Source organism: Bombina bombina, chromosome 1 (assembly GCF_027579735.1).
Source record: "Bombina bombina isolate aBomBom1 chromosome 1, aBomBom1.pri, whole genome shotgun sequence".
Taxonomy (NCBI): domain Eukaryota; kingdom Metazoa; phylum Chordata; class Amphibia; order Anura; family Bombinatoridae; genus Bombina; species Bombina bombina.
Window position 1 is genome coordinate 603410335 of NC_069499.1, and position 23725 is coordinate 603434059.

General features: G+C 40.5%; 1 protein-coding gene across 2 annotated transcripts; it reads left to right on the forward strand.

Annotated features, from left to right (window-relative positions):
- Window positions 1–1887: 1887 nt before the first annotated feature.
- On the forward strand, window positions 1888–23725 carry RAB9B (RAB9B, member RAS oncogene family). 2 transcript variants are annotated; one of them, XM_053698947.1, is made up of 2 exons: window positions 1888–2063; window positions 22390–23725. In XM_053698947.1, exon 2 carries the CDS (start codon window positions 22423–22425, stop codon window positions 23026–23028), a length of 606 nt encoding a protein of 201 aa, XP_053554922.1. In that variant the 5' UTR covers window positions 1888–2063; window positions 22390–22422; the 3' UTR covers window positions 23029–23725. The 2 variants fall into 2 exon arrangements, with proteins under 2 accessions (XP_053554922.1, XP_053554921.1); XM_053698946.1 differs by lacking the exon at window positions 1888–2063 and adding an exon at window positions 18938–19126.

The following is a 23725-nucleotide window of genomic DNA, read 5'->3' on the forward strand; positions in this document are numbered from 1 at the left end:
ATACTTGTAAACAATTTAATACACTCCAGCAGGTATACTGTGCAGGTATAATAATAGCACCTAAGTAACCAAATCATATAGGGACATTTTTATACATTTCCTCTGAAATCCAAAAGTGGGTATTTCAAAATGTATTTTCGTTGTTCTAATATTATTATTATTATTAATGTTCCTTGAATAAATCTATTTTTTCTTCTCTGACTTATGGAGGCGTGTTTATGTCTAGCAATAAACCTGTAGGAGTTGTCTTTATCAGCCAGTGAGGAACAAGTAGTATTGACATTTATTTTCCGTAAGTTTACATTTAAATTTAAACAACTTTCAAACTTTCATTGCAAAAAAATAATAAAAATAATAGTAAAAATGATAATTAAAAATCCTAATATAGACAAACAATATAGAGAGGAACCCAATTAGTTCAAGGGGAAAATATATTTTCAAATATATTTTCAGCTGCATCAATATTTGACTGTCTGTTTAGTTAATACAGTGGGGCTGGCAAGTTTAATTCTTGTTACCCTTTTTAAATCTGGTGAATATGGTCTAAGAACCAGATAAATAGAGGAAATAATGCAGGTGGCCAACTATAAACCAAATAGGGGTTATGTTGTCTGTAAATAGAATATTGCTGCTGAAATATTCAGTGCATATAAAATCCCAATTACCAATAGTCAGATCTGTATAAAACACTACCTATATACTGATAATGAACACACTGCATTATATAATGCAATAAAATAGCTACATGTTGTACTATCTAATATACTGAATGTTTATACACGGATAATGCACCTGTTATACTATCTAATATGCTGAAAATTCTTTATTATCTAATATAATTAACATCTATATACTGATAATCTGCTTGCTGTACTAATATACTGAATAATACACTGATAATGAACACACTGCACTGAATAATGCTACTATAGATAGATGATAAATAGATGATAGATAGATAGATAGATAGATAGATATGCAACACTGTATAAACAAGTATCTATACACTAATACTGAGCAAACTGCACTGTATAATAATAATAAGCAGCTATACACTGATAATAACCATGCTGCTCACAGATTATAAATACGCTATAGACCCCGTATACAGTTTTACAGCGTTATTAAAGGGACACTGTAACCAAAATTTTTCTTTCATGATTCAGATTGAGCATGAAATTTTAAGCAACTTTCTAATTTACTCCTATTATCAAATTTTCTTCATTCTCTTGGTATCTTTATTTGAAATGCAAGAATGTAAGTTTAGATGCTGGCCCATTTTTGGTGAACAACCTGGGTTGTCCTTGCTGATTGGTGGATAAATTCATCCACCAATAAAAAAGTGCTGTCCAGAGTACTGAAACCAAAAAAAGCTTAGATGCCTTCTTTTTCAAATAATGATAGCAAGAGAACGAAGAAAAATTGAAAATAGGAGTAAATTAGAAAATTGCTTAAAATTTCATGCTCAATCTGAATCACAAAAGAAAAATTTTGGTTACAGTGTCCCTTTAATGATTCTGTGTATATGTTTACTAGTAATGATCTTGCAGCATGCAGCACTGTATATTGATACTCATGAGATTTTCTTCTCTCAGAAGGAATGTAAACTACTTGGGGAGGGTAGAAAAGGGTGTGGTGCGGGCCTGTGGACCAGAGGCAGTCTTACTTTAGTCTTGGGGTAATCAATCTTGGGCACATGTCTGATCAAGCTAAGACATGGGGCAAGGCAGACAAGCTGTGACACAGCACATTCCCCTCCCACAAACCAGGTGTGCGCTGAGTTAACTAATGTTCTCTCTGAGTCCTGCTATATCATACAAACCTTATGCATTTGTATACAGAAGGAAGCTATGGAACATAGAAAATGCAAATGACATCAACAAGAGGGAGCAACAGGACATGTAGTGTCTGTCTCAGTGTAAAGAGTGACAGTGTAAAGAGTGACACAGCAGGGAGCTATAGGACAAGGAGTCTGTCTTTCTCCTGCAGAATAAACAAGCAGAGAGCTTTGAAACATAGGCCTTGGATTAGAAAACTCTCAAGACATAGATACACTCTAGTTAGTAAGTAATTCCCCATTAGTGTACTATTAGACATGGCATCTAAAGTACTATATTGGTTAGATAATTGGGCTTTAGAGTGCATGAGTTTTTGGTTCCAGCTTTTTAGTTTATTCAATGCTATCCAGTCAGATATGAGTTAAAAGACGTGGTGTCTGTACCAGGGTGACTCACTGTACCATTCTCCCAGGTATTATTGTATTTATGTTGCTTGCTTAGAATGATAAGTCTTTTGATCTCTACATGAGTGCCAGTTACTGGAAAAATAAACAACCAAACTCTGATATAGGTCTGCTGCGATTGATTTCAAGGTAGATATTGAATTGGTGCAAAGAGGAAGATAAAAAGTTGGATCCCTTCCCAGAATCTGCACCCTCAACCTTCCAAAGAAAATGCAAACAGGCCTAAGCACCACACCCTTTGGCAGGGCACACCACACTTACACAAAGTCTGCTATATTTTCTAAGACCTCTCTATAATATCTTCTTCTTCACCAGCATCTATGCAATTCTGAGCAGCTGGTTCACTAAGGCTCACTAATCTGTTGCTTTGTGAATCAGCTGATGAGAATAAAAAAGAAAATGCAGGAGAGGTTAGTAAAGCTACAGTGACCTCTTAGTAAATTTTGCCTGGTCCATTATACTCTACACGCTATATATTGTCCTATACAAATGCACATACATTTATATGACAGAGTATATACACAATTTATGTAATCATAGACACACCCTTTCCCTATATACAGCTGTACTCAGTATACACATCTAAACCTCACACACAGTGGTGTTTACAGGAAGTGATAGGGATGTTACCCCTCCCCAATTCATTAATGTAGCACCAACAGGTTCCACTAATTTTCAAGCTAGTAACTTTTATACATGTCTAACCCCCGGCCTACAGCAAGGAGAGAAGTGAAAGTGATAGATGCAGTATTAAAGGGACACTGTACCCAAAATTTTTCTTTCATGATTCAGATTGAGCATGACAACTTTCTAATTTACTCCTATTATCAAATTTTCTTCATTCTCTTGGTATCTTTATTTGAAATGCAAGAATGTAAGTTTAGATGCCGGCCCATTTTTGGTGAACAACCTGGGTTGTCCTTCCTGATTGGTGGATAAATTCATCCACCAATAAAAAAGTGCTGTCCGGAGTACTGAAACCAAAAAAAAGCTTAGATGCCTTCTTTTTCAAATAAATTAGAAAGTTGCTTAAAACTGCATGCTCTTTCTGAATCACAAAAGAAAAAATTTGGGTACAGTGTCCCTTTAAAAAGAAAATGTAGAAAATAAGGCTATCTTCAGTACCCATGCACCCCTGATATTTAGTTTTGTGGACTACCCCCTCCCCCTCAATTTTATGGTCTATAACTGCCCTGACACACTCAAATACACCACACATACTACCTTACATACACACATTACACTCACACCTGATGAATTCGGACAATATAGTTTAAAGTACAAATATAAATAAACAAACAGAATATTCCTTGTACATACAATCTCTCACAATGCATTGTAAACATAAATACTGCCCATTATAGGCACACTGTATGCAATGCAGGGCCACACACACCCTGCCTGATAGCACAGCATGCCAGAAGCAATCACTGCCTTATACAATTTTTAGTTTGTTTCCCTCTCTCTTCGTTCACGCACTCTTTCCCTCCTCCTGATTTAAGTCTCTCAATCCCCTCTTACTCATGGTCCATCTCCAGTTTAGTTTTTCTTTTACTTTCTTAGAAATCTCTTTTATCTTTTGTCTTTCTTGTGCGTTTACTTGCTCTGAGCCTTGTCACATTTATATCTCAATCACTCTCACCTCACTAATCTATCTCTCCATATCACTCTCTGCTTTAATTTTCTGCTTCCCCTGCTTTATTATTGTTTCCATCTCTCTAATATTATTTCCTCAAGCATTACTATCCCTTTCCTCCTTTACCCTGACTTTCTCCTTATTGTCTATATTCCTACCCTCTTTTCCCACCATCTCCTCACTCCCTATAAACCCTATAACTTTCTAAACCCAATTTCCTATATTTTTCCTCTCTCATTCCCTTGTTGCCATCTCACTTTTTTTGTACTGAAGACAGGAATGTGCCTGCTAACACACCCATCCTTCCATCCCCCACTAACCTGCTCTTACAAGTACATGCCTTGGAGGCGATACGTATTAAACCTTCACCGACAGCTCTAGTATTGCCTTTAGCATGTCATGAGCTATGTATTCTCTGAACTATATACTATATACTAAAATACTGAACCATCCCCCTCCCAACAATATTGTGAGCTCTGCAGCACAGGTACATTAAAAGTGGTTAATGTGTCAGGAAACAGGTGGTAAGTTCCATTGCCAAGTCCACACCTAATATGTAATGTGACTGGAAACAATGGGAGATCCGGGAGAGAATGACATAAGGACTGGCAAAGAGGCATACAGTGACTTTAAAGGGACATATAAGATTAAAACTGAGGACTTAGAGAAGCAGTTATATGCAGCGATAACATTAATTTTAGGGAGGGGTTATGTGGAGATGTAACAGAAATTATAGCGATGCTTATGTAAAGCAATAGTGAGGTCATATAAAGCACTAGGAAGGAGTTATATGGAAGATTAGCTTATACTGAGCAATAGGAACAGTTATATGGACACTCCGTTATGTGAAACAAAACACATTCGGCTAGATTACGAGTTGTGCGTTAGGGTAAAAAAGCAGCGTTAAGAGGTCCTAACGCTGCTTTTTCACTACCGCTGCTATTACGAGTCTTGCAGGTTTAGGGTCACCGCACACTTCTTTGGCCTTACCGCAAAACGACTTACGTAAACTTCGTAAAGTCTTTTTTCTATGGGACTTCCATAGCGCCGGTATCACGAGTCTGTCCTTGGAGGCCAAAAAGTGAGTGGTACACTCTCTACCTCCAAGATCCCTAATGCATTTAAAAGTCAGTAGTTAAGAGTTTTATGGTGCAACGCCGTAACATAAAACTCATAACTAAAGTGCAAAAAAGTACACTAACACCCATAAACTACCTATTGACCTCTAAACCGAGGCCCTCTCGCATCGCAAACACTATAATAACATTTTTAACCCCTAATCTGCCGCTCCAGACTCCGCTACCACCTAAATTATATTTATGAACCCCTAATCTGCTGCCCCCAACATCGCCGACACCTACATTATATTTATTAACCCCTAATCTGCCGCCCCCAATGTCGCCGCAACCTATCTACACTTATTAACCCCTAATCTGCCGCCCCCAACATCGCCGCCACTAGAATAAATATATTAACCCCTAAACTGCCGCACTCCCGCCTCGCAAACATTAGTTAAATATTATTAACCCCTAATCTGCCGTCCCTAACATTGCCGCCACCTGCCTACATTTATTAACCCCTAATCTGCTGCCCCCAACGTTGCCACCACTATATTAAAGTTATTAACCCCTAAATCTAAGTCTAACTCTAACCCTAACACCCCCTAACTTAAATATAATTTAAATAAATCTAAAGAAAATTACTATTATTAACTACATTATTCCTATGTAAAACTAAATACTTACCTATAAAATATTGTATCTATCTTAGGGTTTATTTTTATTTTACAGGCAAGTTTGTATTTATTTAAACTAGGTAGAATAGTTATTGAATAGTTATTAACTATTTAGTAACTACCTAGCTAAAATAAATACAAAAGTACCTGTAAAATAAAACCTAACCTAAGTTACACTAACACCTAACACTACACTATAATTAAATAAATTAACTAAATTAAATACAATTACCTAAATTAAAACCCCCCACTAAATTACAGAAAATAATAAACAAATAACAGATATTTAAACTAATTACACCTAATCTAATAGCCCTATCAAAATAAAAAAGCCCCCCCAAAATAAAAAAAACAACCTAGCCTAAACTAAACTACCAATAGCCCTTTAAAGGGCCTTTTGCGGGGCATTGCCCCAAAGTGATCAGCTCTTTTACCTGTAAAAAAAATACAAACAACCCCCCCAACAGTAAAACCCACCATCCACACAACCAACCCCCCAAATAAAATACTATCTAAAAAAAACTAAGCTCCCCATTGCCCTGAAAAGGGCATTTGGATGGGCATTGCCCTTAAAAGGGCAGTTAGCTCTTTTGCAGGCCCAAACCCTAACCTAAAAATAAAACCCACCCAATACACCCTTTAAAAAAACCTAACACTAACCCCCTGAAGATCGAATTACCGGGAGAAGTCTTCATCCAAGCCGGGCCAAAGTCCTCAACGAAGCCGGGAGAAGTCTTCATCCAAGCCGGGTGAAGTGGTCCTCCAGACGGGCAGAAGTCTTCATCCAGATGGCATCTTCTATCTTCATCCATCCGGTGTGGAGCGGGTCCATCTTCAAGACATCCAACGCAGAGCATCCTCTTCATCCGACGACTAAAGACGAATGAAGGTACCTTTAAGTGACGTCATACAAGATGGCATCCCTTAGATTCCGATTACTATTACTATTATACTAGTCTAGTATATACTAGTTATATTGTAGCTAGCTTAGGGTTTATTTTCTAGGTAAGTATTTAGTTTTAAATAGGAATAATGTAGTTAATGATAGTAATTTTCTTTAGATTTATTTAAATTATATTTAAGTTAGGGGGTGTTAGGGTTAGACTTAGATTTAGGGGTTAATAACTTTAATATAGTGGTGGCGACTTTGGGGGCGGCAGATTAGAGTTTAATAAATGTAGGTAGGTGGTGGCGATGTTAGGGACGGCAGATTAGGGGTTAATAATATTTAACTAATGTTAGCGAGGCGGGAGTGCAGTAGTTTAGGGGTTAATATGTTTATTATAGTGGCGGCGACATTGGGGGCGGCAGATTAGGGGTTCATAAGTATAATGTAGGTGGCGGCGGTGTCCGGAGCAGCAGATTAGGGGTTAATAAATATAATGCAGGTGTCGGCGATGTCGTGGGCGGCAGATTAGGGGTTAATAAGTGTAAGATTAGAGGTGTTTAGACTCGGGGTTCATGTTAGGGTGTTAGGTGTAGACATACATTTTATTTCCCCATAGGAATCAATGGGGCTGCGTTACTGAGTTTTACGCTGCTTTTTTGCTGGTGTTAGACTTTTTCTCAGCCGGCTCTCCCCGTTGATTACTATGGGGAAATCATACACGAGCATGTACGACCAGTTCACCGCTGACTTAAGCAGCGCTGGTATTGGAGTATGGTAATGAGCAAAATTTTGCTCAACGCTCACTTATTGCCTTTTAACGACGGGTTTGTAAAAACCTGTAATTCCAGTGCTGTAGGTAAGTGAGCGGTGAGAAAAAACTGTTCATTAGCACCGCATAGCCTCTAACGCAAAACTCGTAATCTAGGCCATTGTCTGTTAAAGGTGCACATTAATGAAAACTCCATGTTGATGACATTTTATTCATCCCTTTGTACAGTTAATAAGGGACACTCGAGTTATATGAGAAGAGGTTATACTGAGCAATAACCAGAGCTATAATGAGGGGTTATACTGGGTAATCAGAATTGTAGGTAGGGGTTGCATAGATCAGTGTAAAATGTTCAGGTAAACAAAGTGTTTTTGTTGTGCTTTTGTGGAGACAATTCTTATTTTAAGAGAAAGCACAGTTGTCGACAAAGCAGCAAACGATCCTGGGCTCTCACTAGTGACGTCAGACTCCACAATAGAAATACAGCAGCAATGAAAAGTGCACATAGGCAGGGTGCAATGCCAGTTCCAAAGCAGTGAACCAACTGCTGACCCAACATAGTGAGAAAAGTTATCCAGCAGCAAAGCAGTATATTAAAAGGACAAAACGTCTGACGCGTTTCGCTCCCCCTAATGGTGCTTACTCATAGACTGCAGGTGATACATCTGATACCTTCTTATATAGTAGTATCAGGTAATGAACACATTAAATCTTAGTGTCTTACAATTCATTAATATCAACATAAGAGAATTAAAAACTTTGTGCATAACAATTATATCCAAATCATATAATGCATGGCATTCAATTGGATTATTTTTCAAAAAACTCATACATTTCATACATAATAGCTAATATCCCAATCAAGATTTAAACCCGTGGGCACTCTAGTCTTCAGCTTGTGGATTTTGTACCTATTACCACGCCTAGGAGATTTTGTCAAATCAATGATTTTTACTGAGAAATCACGTATACTAGTAAAATGCCTAGCAACTGAAGAATCCTTATTGTAATTTTTGACATCATTAACATGCTCCCTTACTCTTACATTTACCTCCCTCAACGTTTTACAAACATACTGCATGTGGCAGATGTTGCATTCTAATAAGTAAACTGCAAAAGTGGTTTTACAATTGGCATAATGTCATACACCATTTCATCAACTAATTGCTTAAACTGCTAAGTCACTTACATCATATTACATGCTAAACAAGTTCTAGCTCCACATTTAAAACTTCCCTTATTTCTTAACCAATGGTCACCCCTGGTTTTCCTCAAATTAGGGACCATACTTGGAGCTAGTCTGGATGCCAAAGTTAGTTGTTTTTTAAAAAACAAACTTAGATTTGTCACTCTGGCTCTGTAACACATTATCACCCGCAAGTATTGGAAGATTCCTTTTCAGAATTTTTAATATCTGAGGGAATTAGGTGGTATATTCAGTAGTAAAAACTATAATATCCCTATGTGATGTGTTGGATTTTTTATTTTCCTTATTCATTATTGACATTGTACTGATTTCCAATCTCGTTTACTCTAGTTTAACCGGATCATATCCTCTAAATACTAGCCTCTTGGCCAAATCACTAGATTGCTATAAATATCTGTTAACATCATAAGAGTTGCGCCTTAACTTACTAAACTGACCCCTTGGTATGGCACGTACAAGGTGAGGTGGATGACAAGAACTCGCATGAAGAATTGAAATGAGCTTTAATTTCTTTCTTGCTTTTCTGAACAACAATGATTTGTGCTTAAAATTTGTAGGGGGGTATGATTCCGAAAAAAACTGATTTCTTGGAAGTGACACTTGAGGGTGATGTGGAGAACAATAGAATAGTATCTAAAACTTTTAGAAAACCCACCGCGGGGAATACTATTCTTCATGCCAGTTCTTGTCATCCACCTCACCTTGTACGTGCTATACCAAGGAGTCAGTTTATTAGGTTAAGGCGCAACACTAATGATGTTAACAGATATTTACAGCAATCTAGTGATTTGGCCGAGAGGCTAGTATCTATTGGATATGATCCGGTTAAACTAGAGGAAACGAGATTGGAAATCAGTACAATGCCAATAATGAATAAGGAAACTAAAAAATCCAACACATCATATAGGGATAGTATAGTTTTTACTACTGAATATACCACCTAATTCCCTCATATAGTAAAAATCTAAATCTTGAATGGGATATTAGCTATTATGTATGAAATGTATGATTATTTAAAAAATAATCCCATTGAATGTCATTGCTTATTTTTGGTGAAATTTAGTAAAGTCTAATTACATTTTTGGAATCAATTTTGTTATAAAATATAGGGTAGTGATGGAATTAGCAGATGAAATTCAGTATTAATTTGGCATGAAATTTTAATAATAGTTTGATAGAGTTTTGATATAAAATTCTGATGAATTGTAATATGATGGCATCTTACCCAAGTTTGTGCTCTTTATCACAATATATTTTGTTTTATACTGTATCTATATTTGTACATGATTGCTTACTGCAGTACATAACATTTAACAAGTGCCGTGGTGTACTATACATATATTTATATATAATTTTGGTCTTTTTAGTTTTTAATTGTCTTATGTTGATATTAATGAATTGTAAGACATTAAAAGTTAATGTGTTAATTACCTGATACTTCTATATAAGAAGGTTTCAGGTGTATCACCTGCAGTCTATGAGTAAGCACCACTAGGGGGCTTACTATTTTAATATACTGCTGTTCTGCTGGATAACTTTTTTCACTATGGAAGCCAAGCTATACATTGCATAAACATTCCACTTGTTTGAAGAAATGTGCACTTTAAATGAGAAATTGCACTCTCCTACAAAGTTGAGATTGCACTTTACTAGCTTTTGCTGGTTTTACACCCCCCACCACCACCACCTCTGACATGTTTTCCTGGACACTTATAAGTTACACATGCTGCAGCGTGTGCAGGGAGGAACATGAATAGTGCTGTCCAGGGTCACTATCTGTGTGCTGTCCAGGTGCACAGTGCTTGTTGCCCTCTGCACACCCTGCAGCGTGTGTAACTCATAAGTGTCCAGCAAAACATGGCCAAGGTGGCAACCTTACCCCCATCATCAATATTTTTAAGTCCAAAATCCAGGCAAAGGTTAGGGCTGAGGTAATTGGGGAGGAGTTAAGGGCAAGGCAGCCCCGGATGCAATAATTATGAAGGAGGGGCTTTTGACCCCAGGACAGGCCAGAGCAGTGATAGGTGGTTGGTAGGTTGTGGGTGGAGCCAGAGTAGGGTAAGGAAGGTGAGGCAGGAAGTTAGGGTTCTCTTCATTTCCGGACCTGTTAGGGACAACATCAGCTAGCTGAGTTACCGATGGAGAATCTGGGTGAGCTGTTGGCGGCAGCGGCGGCCTTATCTAGGGAGCGTGGTGCTGGCTGGTTGCTGGAGCAACTTAAGGAGGCTGGGGCCCTTCCAGAAGTGGGCATTGGTGCCGGACAGAAAGAGAGGCCAGTCAGAAAATCCAGGGCACCAGTTCGGCTGAGCCCTGAAGTCGCAGTCCGGCGGTCCCCTGGAGCCCAGGGTGGAGGTCCAAGGAAGGCAGCAGCGAAGTCGGGCATGGACGCAGGCTGCATGGTTAGCCGCGAGTCACAGGAGAGAGGAGGAGTGTCACTGCCTGGTCCCGTTGCGGCATCGCTTATGGCGGAGGGCGGCCAGGTGAATGACCAGCAGTTGGGGATGTCGGGAGGCCGTTCTTTGGAGGAAGCAGCTGTGCAGGGTCATGGTAAGACTCAGTTTGGTGGGGTTGGTTGCTCCTGAGGGGAACTTGGGCTGCTGTGTTTAGGCGTGTGGCGGTAGCCATTGTTTAAGTAAAAAAAAAAAAAAAAAAACTCCTGTGGAGTTTGCGCGCGTTTTTTCTGGGAGGAGGGGGTGGGTAAGGTTGTTTGTTTTGTTTCTTTATTGGTCATTCCCCCCCCCCCCTTTTTTCAACCTCCTTTTATTGTTTTATCCTTTTTCTTCCCAATTCCCAATTTTCTGCCTAGATTTATTAAATTAAAATAAAATAAAATAAATATAAATGCTGTTCCTCATTTGCACAGCAGGTGTCTCCCCTTGTTAATTTTTTTTTTTTTTTTTTTTTTCCTTTCCTTGTCTTATTTTGTTCCATTCTCTTCCTCTGTTTTTTCTCCTTGTATGTGCGTGCATGTTTGTGTTCCTGGTCCAGGGGTTGTTAATGCCTCCATATTTTCTATTTTGCTTAGTAGCATAGGTCCAGGGTTTTAGTGGGGGTTTTTTGAGTCCATGAGTTTCATTGTTAAATCTTTTCCTTCCATGTTGTTTGAGTATTTTAGGTATTATTTAAGGGGTCCCCATACATTCGACTCATTTCATTATCCCCCCCTTTTTAAAAAAAAAAAAAAAAAAAGATATGTATGTATATGTAATTAAATTATAAAATGTTATTATTATAAAAAAAAAAGTTATTAAAAAATTCTTTTATTTTTTAAATAAAATTTGTCCTATGTTGTTCGTGTGTTCCCCCCCCCCCCTCTCTCCTTCCTTGTCCTGGGTAGTTGTTGTAGTGTCTTATGCACTAACATTTTTTCTTTTCTTAAGTAGTGGAGCCGGTTATTGCTAGTAGTGGTCCGGTTGTGACCGAAGATGGGATGAACTGTCGTGGTAGTGTCAGGGAGCATGACGGTGACTCCATCAACTTGGAGGACGTTTTAAGTGATTTTGAGGAGGACCCGGGCGAGGGCCCATCATCAGGAGCTACGGCGGCTGGCCAGGTAGGAGGGTTGGATACTTTGGCGCAGCTTTTACGTTGTTTGTCCCCGCAATTGCCCAGACATGGGGGGCAGCAGAATTTTAGGCAGCCAGGTGTTACGGCCGCTACCGGCCGGGATACGCCGGCAGGTGGGCTTGGTGGCAGAAGACAGGTGGTGCTAGCATCTGATCTTTCGTTGCAGGAGGACAGGAACAGCCGAGCAGCGGTTTCATCACGGGATGCTGGTGCTGGTTACAGGCGGGGTCGGTCACGTTCGCCGCTGCCTAGAAGGAGGGAGGTTGAGACACGTTCATCACCTACAAGGGCCAGATTGGACAGATCTCCTTGCGGGAGGAGTAGAGAACGGAGGCGGTGTGCCGATACCAGGAGGAGGTCACCTTTACGGAGGAGGCGTTCGGTTGGCAGAGACAATCGCCGCCAGACGGCTAGGCCAATGGCGTCGCCACCAGTGGTATTCACGGCTTCCGCCACAGGACCTGGGATGGCGCCTTGTGGAGCAGGTGAGGTGCTGGGTGTGGGGACGCCCATTGGGCCGGGCGGGAGTATAGATAAGCAGCAAGTTTTATTACAAGGTTTGAAAGAATTGATTGCGAGTTTTGAGAGGAAGGATACTCCTTCAGGAAGTCAAGGGGCGGGGGGAGCGTGGGCCCTTCCGGCCTCAGGGGAGGTGGAGTCGCAGCCAAAGGTTTTGACGGTGGGCCAGACGGGCGGTACCCCGGCCTTAGGGGCGGTTAGCGTCCTTGCCTTTGTTCTATTGGCCCTCTGGGGCTACACTTGCAATCGGAGGTTAAGGAAAAGATCTGGAAGCGCGAGTTTTTGGAGATTTTTTCTTTGCTTCCGGTTGATCAGTTTGTTGACTTTAAGGATGACCCTAAGGGGGATGCGGGCAAGAAAGAGGAGGACGAGAGGAAAAAGAGATATCGAAGGTTGCCAAAAACTCTGAGTAATTGGTCCCGGTCCTTTTGTATCCTGGCTAGTGTTATTACAGAGAGGTTCCCGGAGCAAGGTTTAGCTCTTTTTTGTTATTACGATGAGATTTCCTCGGCTTACCGTACGTATGGCGGGTTAGCATGGTGGTGGTATGATGAACAATTTCGTCAGCGGCTTGCCGTGCGGCCCGCCATGCGTTGGGACGATAGAGATATGGGTATCTGGCTTGAGATCATGACCCCTCTACGTTCGGGGCAGTCCTTTTGAATCGGGGGGGGGGCGCTTTTGCCGGCGGCGCTGGTGCCAGTACCGCTGTCTCCGGTAGGAAGGGGTTATGCTTCCAATATAACGAGAGTCAATGCCGTTTTGGTCTCTCATGTAAATACAAACATGAGTGTTCAGGGTGTGGGGGTGTACACTCCTATGCCAAATGTTTCAAGAGAGGTTGGGCGGGCGCACGCCCAGGTGAAATGGTTATACAGGGCCAAGACGCCAGTGAACATAGGAAAGATGGTGCCTTGGCTAAGGCAATACGCTAAGGTTCGGGGTAAAGCAGGCGCTGCTGAGCTGTTGCTTACTGGTTTCAGCTCGGGTTTTTGGATACCGTTCCTGCCGGGGGAGGGCCCCCGTTTTTTGGGTAACTTGAAATCAGCCAGGGCCCACCCGGAAATCATTCGGGAAAAATTGGCTAAGGAGGTTTCTTTGGGCCGCATGGCGGGTCCATTTACCGATTTGCCCATGCCTAATTTGCGTATTTCTCCACTGGGGGTCGTGCCTAAAAAAGGCCAAGGCCAGTTCCGGATGATCCACCACTTGTCCTACCCTAAAGGATCATCCGTGAACGATGGCATCGATCCTGAATTGTCAGCGGTCTCTTATTCTTCTTTTGACTCAGCAGTGTGTTTGGTTCGGGAAGCTGGCAGAGGGACGCTTTTAGCGAAGGTTGACGTTGAGTTCATCCTAAATGCCATCATTTGTTGGGTTGTACCTTTGATGATTCCTTTTTTGTTGACCTTTGTTTACCAATGGGATGCTCTATTTCCTGCTCCTACTTTGAGTCCTTTAGTTGTTTTGTTGAGTGGGTCGTTAAGCGTTTATCGGGTTTGAAATCAATAGTCCATTACTTGGACGATTTCTTATTTGTTGGTCCTCCTCAGTCCGAGATTTGCGGCAGGCTTTTGTCAACCTTTATGCAGATTGCAAGGGAGTTTAGTATCCCGGTAGCCACTGAGAAGTCGGAGGGTCCGACGTCGGTCTTGTGCTTTTTAGGGATACAGATTGATTCAAACTTAATGGAGTGTAGTCTACCGGAAGAAAAAGTTGTTGATTTAGTCCAAGTTTTACAAATGGCTGTGGGTCATAATAAGCTGACATTGCGCGAGATGCAGTCCATTGTAGCTAAACTAAATTTTGCGTGCAGGATCATTCCTGTCGGTAGAGTTTTTTTGCAGGCGGTTGTCCCTTGCGACGGCTGGGGCAACAGAGCCTTACCATCACATTCGAGTGACCAGTTTGATCAGGGAGGACTTGAGGGTTTGGTTGGATTTCCTCCAGGGATACAATGGCAAGTCCATCATTCAGAAGGTAGTGTTGGGGTCAGAGTTGAACCTTTTCACTGATGCTTCTGGTTCCCATGGTTTCTGAGCGTATTTGGGTGTCAGATGGTGCGCCGATGTGTGGCCTGAGGCTTGGATTGAGACAGGTTTGAATAAAAATTTGGTTTTTCTGGAGCTGTTTCCGTTGTTAGTGTCGCTAAAATTGTGGGCACCAGTTTTGAAGGATAGGAAGGTTATTTTCCATTCGGACAATATGGGAGTGGTCATGGCTGTTAACAATTTGTCGGCCTCTTCCCCTCTGGTGGTTTCTTTATTACGCCTGTTTGTTTTGGAGTGTTTGAGATTGAACGTGTGTTTTAGGGCTGTACATGTCCCCGGTTCATCTAATGACATTTCCGATGCTCTTTCACGTCTACAGTGGGACCGTTTCCGGGCCCTTGCCCCAGAAGCTGCTGCCGAAGGGGATTGCTGTCCAGCGGGATTGTGGAAGGCGGTATTCCCAGGTTGATGAGTATGGTGAGGTCGGCATTGGCCAAGAGTACTTGGAGAGCATACGGACAGGTATGGGGTGATTGGCAATTTTTCTTGGAAGCAGGTGGGTATTCTTTTTCAGAAGCCGACTGGTCCTGGGCTTTGATGGAGTGGATGGGTACATGGACCGAGTACCGGGTCTCTAAAGCAGTAGTTCAGAGGCGTTTAGCGGCTCTTGCCTTTTTATGTCAGTTGTTGGGCTTCCAGGATATTACGAAGTCTTTTGTGGTTAGGATGGTCGGACGTAGTTTGTGTAGGGGTCCTATCGGGGTTGACGGGAGGCGGCCAGTCATTTTTTCCGTCCTACTGAAGGTAGTCGGGGTTCTTCCCTCGGTCTGCGCGGATTCGTTCGAAGTTTCATTGTTCCGTGCGGCCTTTGTGTTGGCCTTTTTTGCAGCCTTTCGGGTTTCAGAAATCGTCGCTCCTAACAGATCTGACAGGGGTGGGATCCAAGTGGGTGATGTAGTTGCAGAAGGGCGACAAATTGTAATATGGCTCCGGCGGTCAAAGACTGATCAGTTGGGAAGAGGCCGTTTAATACGGTTACGGTTTATTGGGGGTCTGTGCTGCCCAGTCGGGGCTGTGAGGGAATTCCTGCAGATTAGGCCGGCTGGTGATGGTCCGTTGTTGATCCACGCGGGGGGTTCGTCGTTGTCAAAATTTCAGTTCGTGGCAGTGTTTCAGAAGGCGTTGACATTAGTGGGCTTTCCCGCTGGTGAATTTATTTCCCATTCATTCCGGATTGGCGCAGCTACCGAAGCGAGAATGTTAGGTTTGAGTGATGAGATGATACAGGGAATTGGGAGGTGTTCATCGGGAAGGTTTAAGTCATATGTGCGCCAGTACTTAGCTCTATAAGTTTTCTTGTTGTTTTAGGTCCAGTGGAGTGTTGGTTTGTTGGGCATTCTTACATCTACTGGGCACGACGCGCAGCTGCAGCGAAGAAAGATGGTTACCAGCTGGGTTTTTCTTCAGAAGAGGTGGTGATTCGGTGGTTTGGGGTTAGGGGTTTGAAATGGGACCAGGTATTGTTGCAAGTAGTTGATTATTCTAGGTTATTTCGCCCTCCAGGTATTTTGGTAATCCATGCTGGAGGTAACGATTTAGGTTACACGGCACAGAGAGATCTTGTGTCAATCATGAAAAGGGATTTGTTTCGTTTGTGGGACTTATTTCCTCAGCTGTTGGTGGTTTGGTCGGAGTTGGAGCCTAGGGTGGTTTGGAAGGCAGCATGGGATAGTAAGCGGTTGGATACATCTAGGAGGAAGATTAACAGGGTTTTGAGTAGTTTTGTTAGGCAGAGGGGGGGGTGTCCATATGGCATGTGGAGTTCGAAGGTGAAGCGGGTAGATGTTTTTTCTTAAGAGATGGGGTTCACCTTAATGAGATAGGTCTTCAGCTTTTCAATTTTAACTTAAAGGAAGGGGTTGAAAAGTCCTTGGGTTTTTGGCGGGGCTCGGACAGTGTTCGGGCCAGTGGCGGTGTTCTGGATGTTTAGAACTTTCAGAAGTTATGTGGGTACCTCCTGTGGTTTCAGGAGAGGTTAGCAATATGCTTACTGGTTAAAGTTAGAAGAGCTATTGAGCCCCTACGGGCAGGCACTAATGTTTGTTATTTGGTATCCAATAGCTTTTCAAGTGTTAAACGTTATTTATTTGTTTACATGTTATAATAAATTGGCTGCGGCCTTTTCAACCCCAATTTATTGTGTCATAGCCTTTATTTAATGGGGCTTGGGTTTTAAGGGAATAGAGTGCCTAACTATGGGGTCAAGGCAGCCCCGGATGCAATAATTATGAAGGAGGGGCTTTTGACCCCAGGACAGGCCAGAGCAGTGATAGGTGGTTGGTAGGTTGTGGGTGGAGCCAGAGTAGGGTAAGGAAGGTGAGGCAGGAAGTTAGGGTTCTGTTCATTTCCGGACCTGTTAGGGACAACATCAGCTCCCGCCCTCCCTTCCCTGTTTTGTATACGGCAGAGGTGAATTTTTGGCGGTGTTCTGGATGTTTAGAACTTTCAGAAGTTATGTGGGTACCTGCCTACGGGCAGGCACTAATGTTTGTTATTTGGTATCCAATAGCTTTTCAAGTGTTAAACGTTATTTATTTGTTTACATGTTATAATAAAATGGCTGCGGCCTTTTCAACCCCAATTTATTGTGTCATAGCCTTCATTTAATGGGGCTTGGGTTTTAAGGGAATAGAGTGCCTAACTATGGGGTCATGGTTTTGCGTTGCTGTTTGCCTCTTTGGCAATCCCAAGGCTTTGAGTTATGTGAAGTATGTTAACATGTAATAGAATCTGTATCCATACTACTTAGGGGAAATGCACTTTTTTGTTATCCATTATCATCAGTGGTGTATTTAGTCCTAAACTCTAGGAAATCTGCACAAGTTATCCACATTTTTTACTTGGATTTGACTCAAATAGTTCCCCTAACCAGAGACAAGAGATGTTTTAAGGGGTCATGCATCCCTACTAGACAACAAAAGATCATTATTAAAATAAAAATAAATATATACATTTTGAATTTTATGATTGCTATTTCATTAAGAAGATTGTTCTCTTGCAAAATATTCTGCATACTTTATTTCAAATTACAAGGCTTTGTTAAGAAATGTGGGATTGAGCCAGAAGCATTTTTACAATATTCTTTCTTGACCATTTATCACAGGTTCTATGATAACTTTGTGCACACCAGCAGATTGTATGCATGAGTGTATTAGACACACATGCATGATTTGAAAGCTGACAGAATTCACAGGGAGCATGCACAAGGTGTGGATGTGTGTGTACATGTAAGCTTGGAATATCTTGTGAACAAGAACAGTTATTGTAAAGCTTGCAATAACTTGTTAAGGAAGAGTTTGTGCAAACATAAGGATATTGCAAAATATGCTTTTAATTACATCTGAAATGCACTGCCAAATGCCATGTATATCAAATTCTCTTTTTATATTGTTTTAAAGGGACAGAGAAGTAGTAATTAAAGGGTATGAAACCTTTTTTTTATTATTATTCCGATAGAGCACACAATTATAAATACCTTTCCAATTTACTTCTATTTTTTTTGCTTTGTTCTCTTGGTATTCATTGTTGAAAAATATTCCTAGGTAGGCTCAGGAGCACTGATTGGTGGTTGCTTATGTATGCCCCTGTCATTGGCTCGTGTGATGTATTCAGATAGCTCTCACCAAAGGATACCAAGAGAATAAAGCAAATTTATTAACAGAAGGAAACTGGAAAGTTGTTTAAAATTAAAATGTTGGGTTTCATGTCCCTTTAAAGATTTAGATACTGCATGTAATTGACTCTGCTCTCTTGGTATTTTGTGTTAAAAAACATATGTACATATCCTCAGCAGCTACTCCAGTGACAATGCACAACTGAAAGCAAGGTGATTGGTTGCTACATACCTGTCATTGCTACATACATATGCCTATGGTTTCAGCTAGCTGCCAGTAGTGGTTTGCTGCACTGGAGCTGACTTTATATTTCATTAATTCCTTAGCAGAGGTTAAACACATAGTTATATGCAAGCAATAGTTCAATTAATAATAAAAATGCTTTAATATATTGAAGTGAAGCATTTTATTTTTTGCACTTTTATGGGACACATCCTTGTAATATCTAGGGCAAATTGGAACACTGTAGGGCAAAACCCGAGGACAGTTATGATTAATTAACATTTGCTGTTGGAGGAATGTATCTTGGCATATTGAGTGAAACATCAAATAATGCAATTGTTTCAAGAAATATGTGTGTCATTTTTAACCACGTCAACACTGTTTCGAGTATGTTGAAACAATTCATTTGTACAGTTCCCATGATATTTCCGCTCTGTCCTCTAGGTGGCACTGCTAGATTCTCTCCTGCTTGTTGGACGTGCTGTCTTCCCTCTGTGTGAGCAATCTGTGCTGCTCCTTGCAGTCCTCTATGTGTATATTTATGTTCTGAATATTATCTGGCTCTATGCAGTTTATACAACACTTTACTCATTTCTCAGTCCCATCTGGCCACAAGTCAGCATTATAGAATTTAATGGTCATTTTTCCTGTGCGCCGTATTTTGCTGGAGAACAGGTACATAGATTATAGTTTATTCATGTAATAATACGCCCTTTTATGCAGGGCTACGCATGAGTATACATTTGAATGATTGGTTTCATAGTTTTAAATGTTATTGCAGGGTATCTGCACAAGATCTGGGAGTGGTGATTGTATGTAGTGCAAGGTGACCTATTGTGTTTGTGTATATATATATAGAACACTTGCAAAAAAACAATTTACATTTTTTTATGTTAGCAACATTAGTGTTGTTTTCAGTCTAAGGATATATACCTGGGTGTATTTAACTTTTTTTCCCCTCAGTTAGTGAAAGATGTGAGACCCTGCCATGATCTAGAAAACACTGTGTAGGGTGTTGAAGGGTGAGATGAAGTCTGCAGGACCAGACTTAGGGTGCTACTTTGAGGCACTGCATGGGGAACAAACAGAATAAGAGTTGAAAGTATATGGAACATTTCATTTTTGCTTTTAATGTTAAAATGTGATCATTGTACTTTATCAGGATAGGCTTTGGTAGTGCTGTGTCCATGTCCATTACAAGTTGACTTGAATGCATCCTAAGATTGTTATCCAGCACTGCCTGAATTTATGTACTGTACATTATCAGGACATTTTCAAACCTTGTGAAATTGACATTCTAGTAGTGTGTACAAAGCTGGGAATGTTTAACATTTCATATGTTGGGACTTTTATATTCATAAAATAAGCACATTAAAGGGCCTTTATTAGTGGAAAAATAAGATGGCCTAATTTGTTGGAGTATGTAACTTTATCACTGTTGTGCCAGCAAATCTATGTCTTTAACCTCTCAAATGTTTTAAACATATAGGTAAAGTATCTCTTGAGAGCTTCAATTAGCTGCTGGTGGAGAGGAAACTGCTGCTGAGCCAATCAGAAGTGCAAGTACCACAGCTGGGTTCAGCAACTATCGCTGCAGATTTAGTCAGTGGCAGTTTCCACTCTAGACCAACAGTTCTCTGTGGCTCTTAAAGAGTATATTAACTCACTGCAAAGGGGTTAAACATACAGTAATAGTAATAAAATTACATGCTCTAACAAATGAGAGCATTTGATTTTTTTCCCCAGCATAATGGCCCTTTAAATAGTTTTAAAGTTATAAATCATGCACTTTGTGATAGATCTATATATATACTTCATTGCAATGTTTAAAAATGCTGAAGGCATCCCTACCTTCAGAGCTTCCCACTGTCCACAAAAGTGTGATCCATGAGTTAGACTGCATTGCCTCTGGATTGGCTGGGAGCATTACTGCCCAAATACTGGACCAATATGACTGTAATTCACAGGATCACTTATTAGGAGAGCAGGAAAACACTGAAAGCATTGAAGCAGTTGGCATTTTCAAACTATGTAACACAGACCTTAAAGGGACAGTATACTGTAAAATAGTTTTTCCCTTAATGTGTTTACAATTGCTTTTTTTTTTACCAACTGCAGAGTAAAAAATGTTTGAAAATTAGCTTTTTAAGGCTTATTTGTGTATATTAAAGCTCTGATTTTGAGTTTTTGAAGCCACAACCTAATAAAATGGGTTGAGCTTGTAGGTATAATCTGATCTCATTACTGTATCACATTGTGCACATATACCTGCTTCTTTATCTTATATGTGTCCTTAAAACAATCACCAGTACTTTGAGAGAACAAAGGAAAATCAACATTTTATTACCTTATCTCTGCTATATCGCACTGGGAGTGTAATTTCTTCTGCTGGCTGTGTTTACAAAGCTTATCTATAGCTGGTACGCGCGGCCACAAACTTTCAGAATAGGTGGGGATACCACATGCTAAATCAACAATTTCAAATGCCAATATAAGGGTAAAGGAGCTACTTGTAAACAATTTAATACACTCCAGCAGGTAAAGTGGATCATTGGGAACAAATTAAAGGGGAGAAAATTTTTGAGTAAACTGTCCCTTTAACAATAAGTTGTTTTTTTTTTTTTTTTTTTTTTTTTTTGCTTTTTAACACTTAAGACATCACATGTTTAGCCAGACTGCACAACTTCCCCATTTACTTCTGTAGGGGAATTTAACTCTTAGAGCAACAGCAGCGGTTGGGGGAAAAATGTGCTGATCTAGACGCATACTTAAAGGGACAGTCAACACCAAAATAGTTATTGTTTAAAAAAAGATTGATAACGCCTTTACTACCCATTCCCCAGCTTTGCACAACCAACATTGTTATATTAATACACTACTCTCTAAATTTCTGCCTATTTCTAAGCCACTACAGACCGTCTCTTATCACATGCGTTATTTTTTTTGTTTGCCTGTCACAACAGGAGACTGCTAGTTCATGTGGGCCATATAGATAACATTGTGCTCACACCCGTGAAGTTGTGCACAACACAGCACTAATTGGTAAAAATGCAAGTCAATAGATAATAAATTAAAAGTCATGTGATTAGGCTACCAAAAGAGGCTTAGATACAATGTGATCAGAGGTAAAAAGTATATTAATATAACCATGTTGGCTGTGCAATACTAGAGAATGGGTAATAAAGGGATTATCTTTTTGAACAATAACATTTTTTGGAGTTGACTTTCCCTTAAAGTCAGTCACTCAGGCACATATGCAGTGTATGATCAACACTGCAAAATATAAACACATTTTTGACACCGGCATCATGTTTTTATAAAACGTAGCAATGAAAAAAATACATACAATTCCCTTTGGTCTCAGAACAGCACCAGTTATTTTTGTGTGTTTATTGATTAATAAGCACATTCTGTTAAACCCAAAAAACCTATATAGCTTTCCTTGTGAGTGAAAAATATCAATAGGGGCTTGAATTCTTTCTGATGTAGTGTAACCTCCTTACTACTTATTATGAGAACATGCTACAATATTGCTGCACTTATGTTTAATACTTAGTGATCTCCAGGCTTCATGCTATCAGAAGAGTGCTAGGTTTCTACCTATTTGACTTTCTGAGTGCACTTCTTTATGAGATGACCCTACATTACATATAAACTCAGCAATGTAAAATTACTTTTAGACAGCATACTGTCAGAACATGCTCAGACATGTTTCTATCGATTTTCTGAAAATTATCGGGGAGGGCTCAGATTGCACTAGGTTTCTATCTTATTTAGGGTTGATATCCTGACTGCATATTATACGGACTGTCTGACTATGATTTGTTTCTTGCAAATGTCTGATCTCCTGACAGATTAGGACAGTGACAAATATCCAACGTAGGGTGATGCTTTAAACTGGCATGTAACTGCTTTTTTTCTTTTCTTCCTACGAACAGTGATTCCTAGGGTTCCCAACTGTCTTGGTAGTGATGAGTGGGAAATCACTTCTCCTCAAAGTAATTCTTCTAGGTGACGGGGGAGTTGGTAAAAGCTCTCTTATGAATCGTTATGTCACCAACAAGTTTGACTCCCAGGCCTTTCACACTATTGGAGTGGAGTTTCTCAACCGTGACCTGGAGGTGGATGGGAGATTGGTGACTTTACAGATATGGGATACAGCTGGCCAGGAACGTTTCAAAAGCCTACGGACTCCATTTTATCGAGGGGCTGATTGCTGCCTGCTGACTTTTAGTGTGGATGACAGACAAAGCTTTGAGAATTTGGGCAGCTGGAGAAAGGAGTTTATCTTCTACGCAGATGTCAAGGAGGCGGAAGGCTTCCCCTTTGTAGTCCTGGGTAACAAGCTAGATAAGAATGAGAGGGAGGTGAGTACTGCAGAGGCCCAAGCCTGGTGCCAAGAGAATGGTGGGTATCCATACTTAGAGACTAGTGCCAAGGATGATACCAATGTGGATATAGCTTTTGAGGAGGCAGTCAGGCAAGTTTTGGCAGTGGAGGAACAGATGGAGCATTCTGTGCTTGGCCGCACAGTCGATCTTCATAGTAATGCCGGCTCTGGGTCATCTTGCTGCTGAAACTGTAGCTGGGAATCTGGAAGAAGTCAAACAAAGGACTTGTCCTTCCTGGTCTATTGAACTCTAAGGAAGGTTGAGGCTTAGGCGGTACAAAGACTGTATTCCTGATTCTAACAGTATTATGAATGTGAATATTACATCAAATGGTGTAATTATCAGCGGTACTATGAACACAGGTATACTGTGTGTTGAGTTCAGGGACTGTCAGTGACCTTCCTGCTCTTAAAGATACTCCGTGTCAAGAGCTGGTTGATTAATGTGGTACTTGTCTTGCATTGGATTGGTGGACTCTTCTGTTTACTGGCAAGAATACATACATGTGTGAAAAATAATGCAAAGAAGTGCAGTTGAAGATGCAGATGCTCAAACTTGTTGACTTTTGTTACATCAGACTGTTACATTGGCCAGCCATATATTTATAATATATTCAGATGAAGGATTCTGGATTTGGGCCCCAAAGCAGCATCATATGATGGCTAATTAAGTGACAAGAAATGTATAATGTATGTAGCCATCTTTACTACCAGTCAAGCTGGTACTGTCTTACTATTCAGTATTATGAATCGTTGGTACAGATGTTAATAGAGCTAATCTAGGAGTACGGAAATGTTGATTCATAGACTATAATAAAAACTAAGGACCTGGTACTGAATTTGTCAGCACAAAATTCCATGAATAAATTCTCTAATTTCTACAA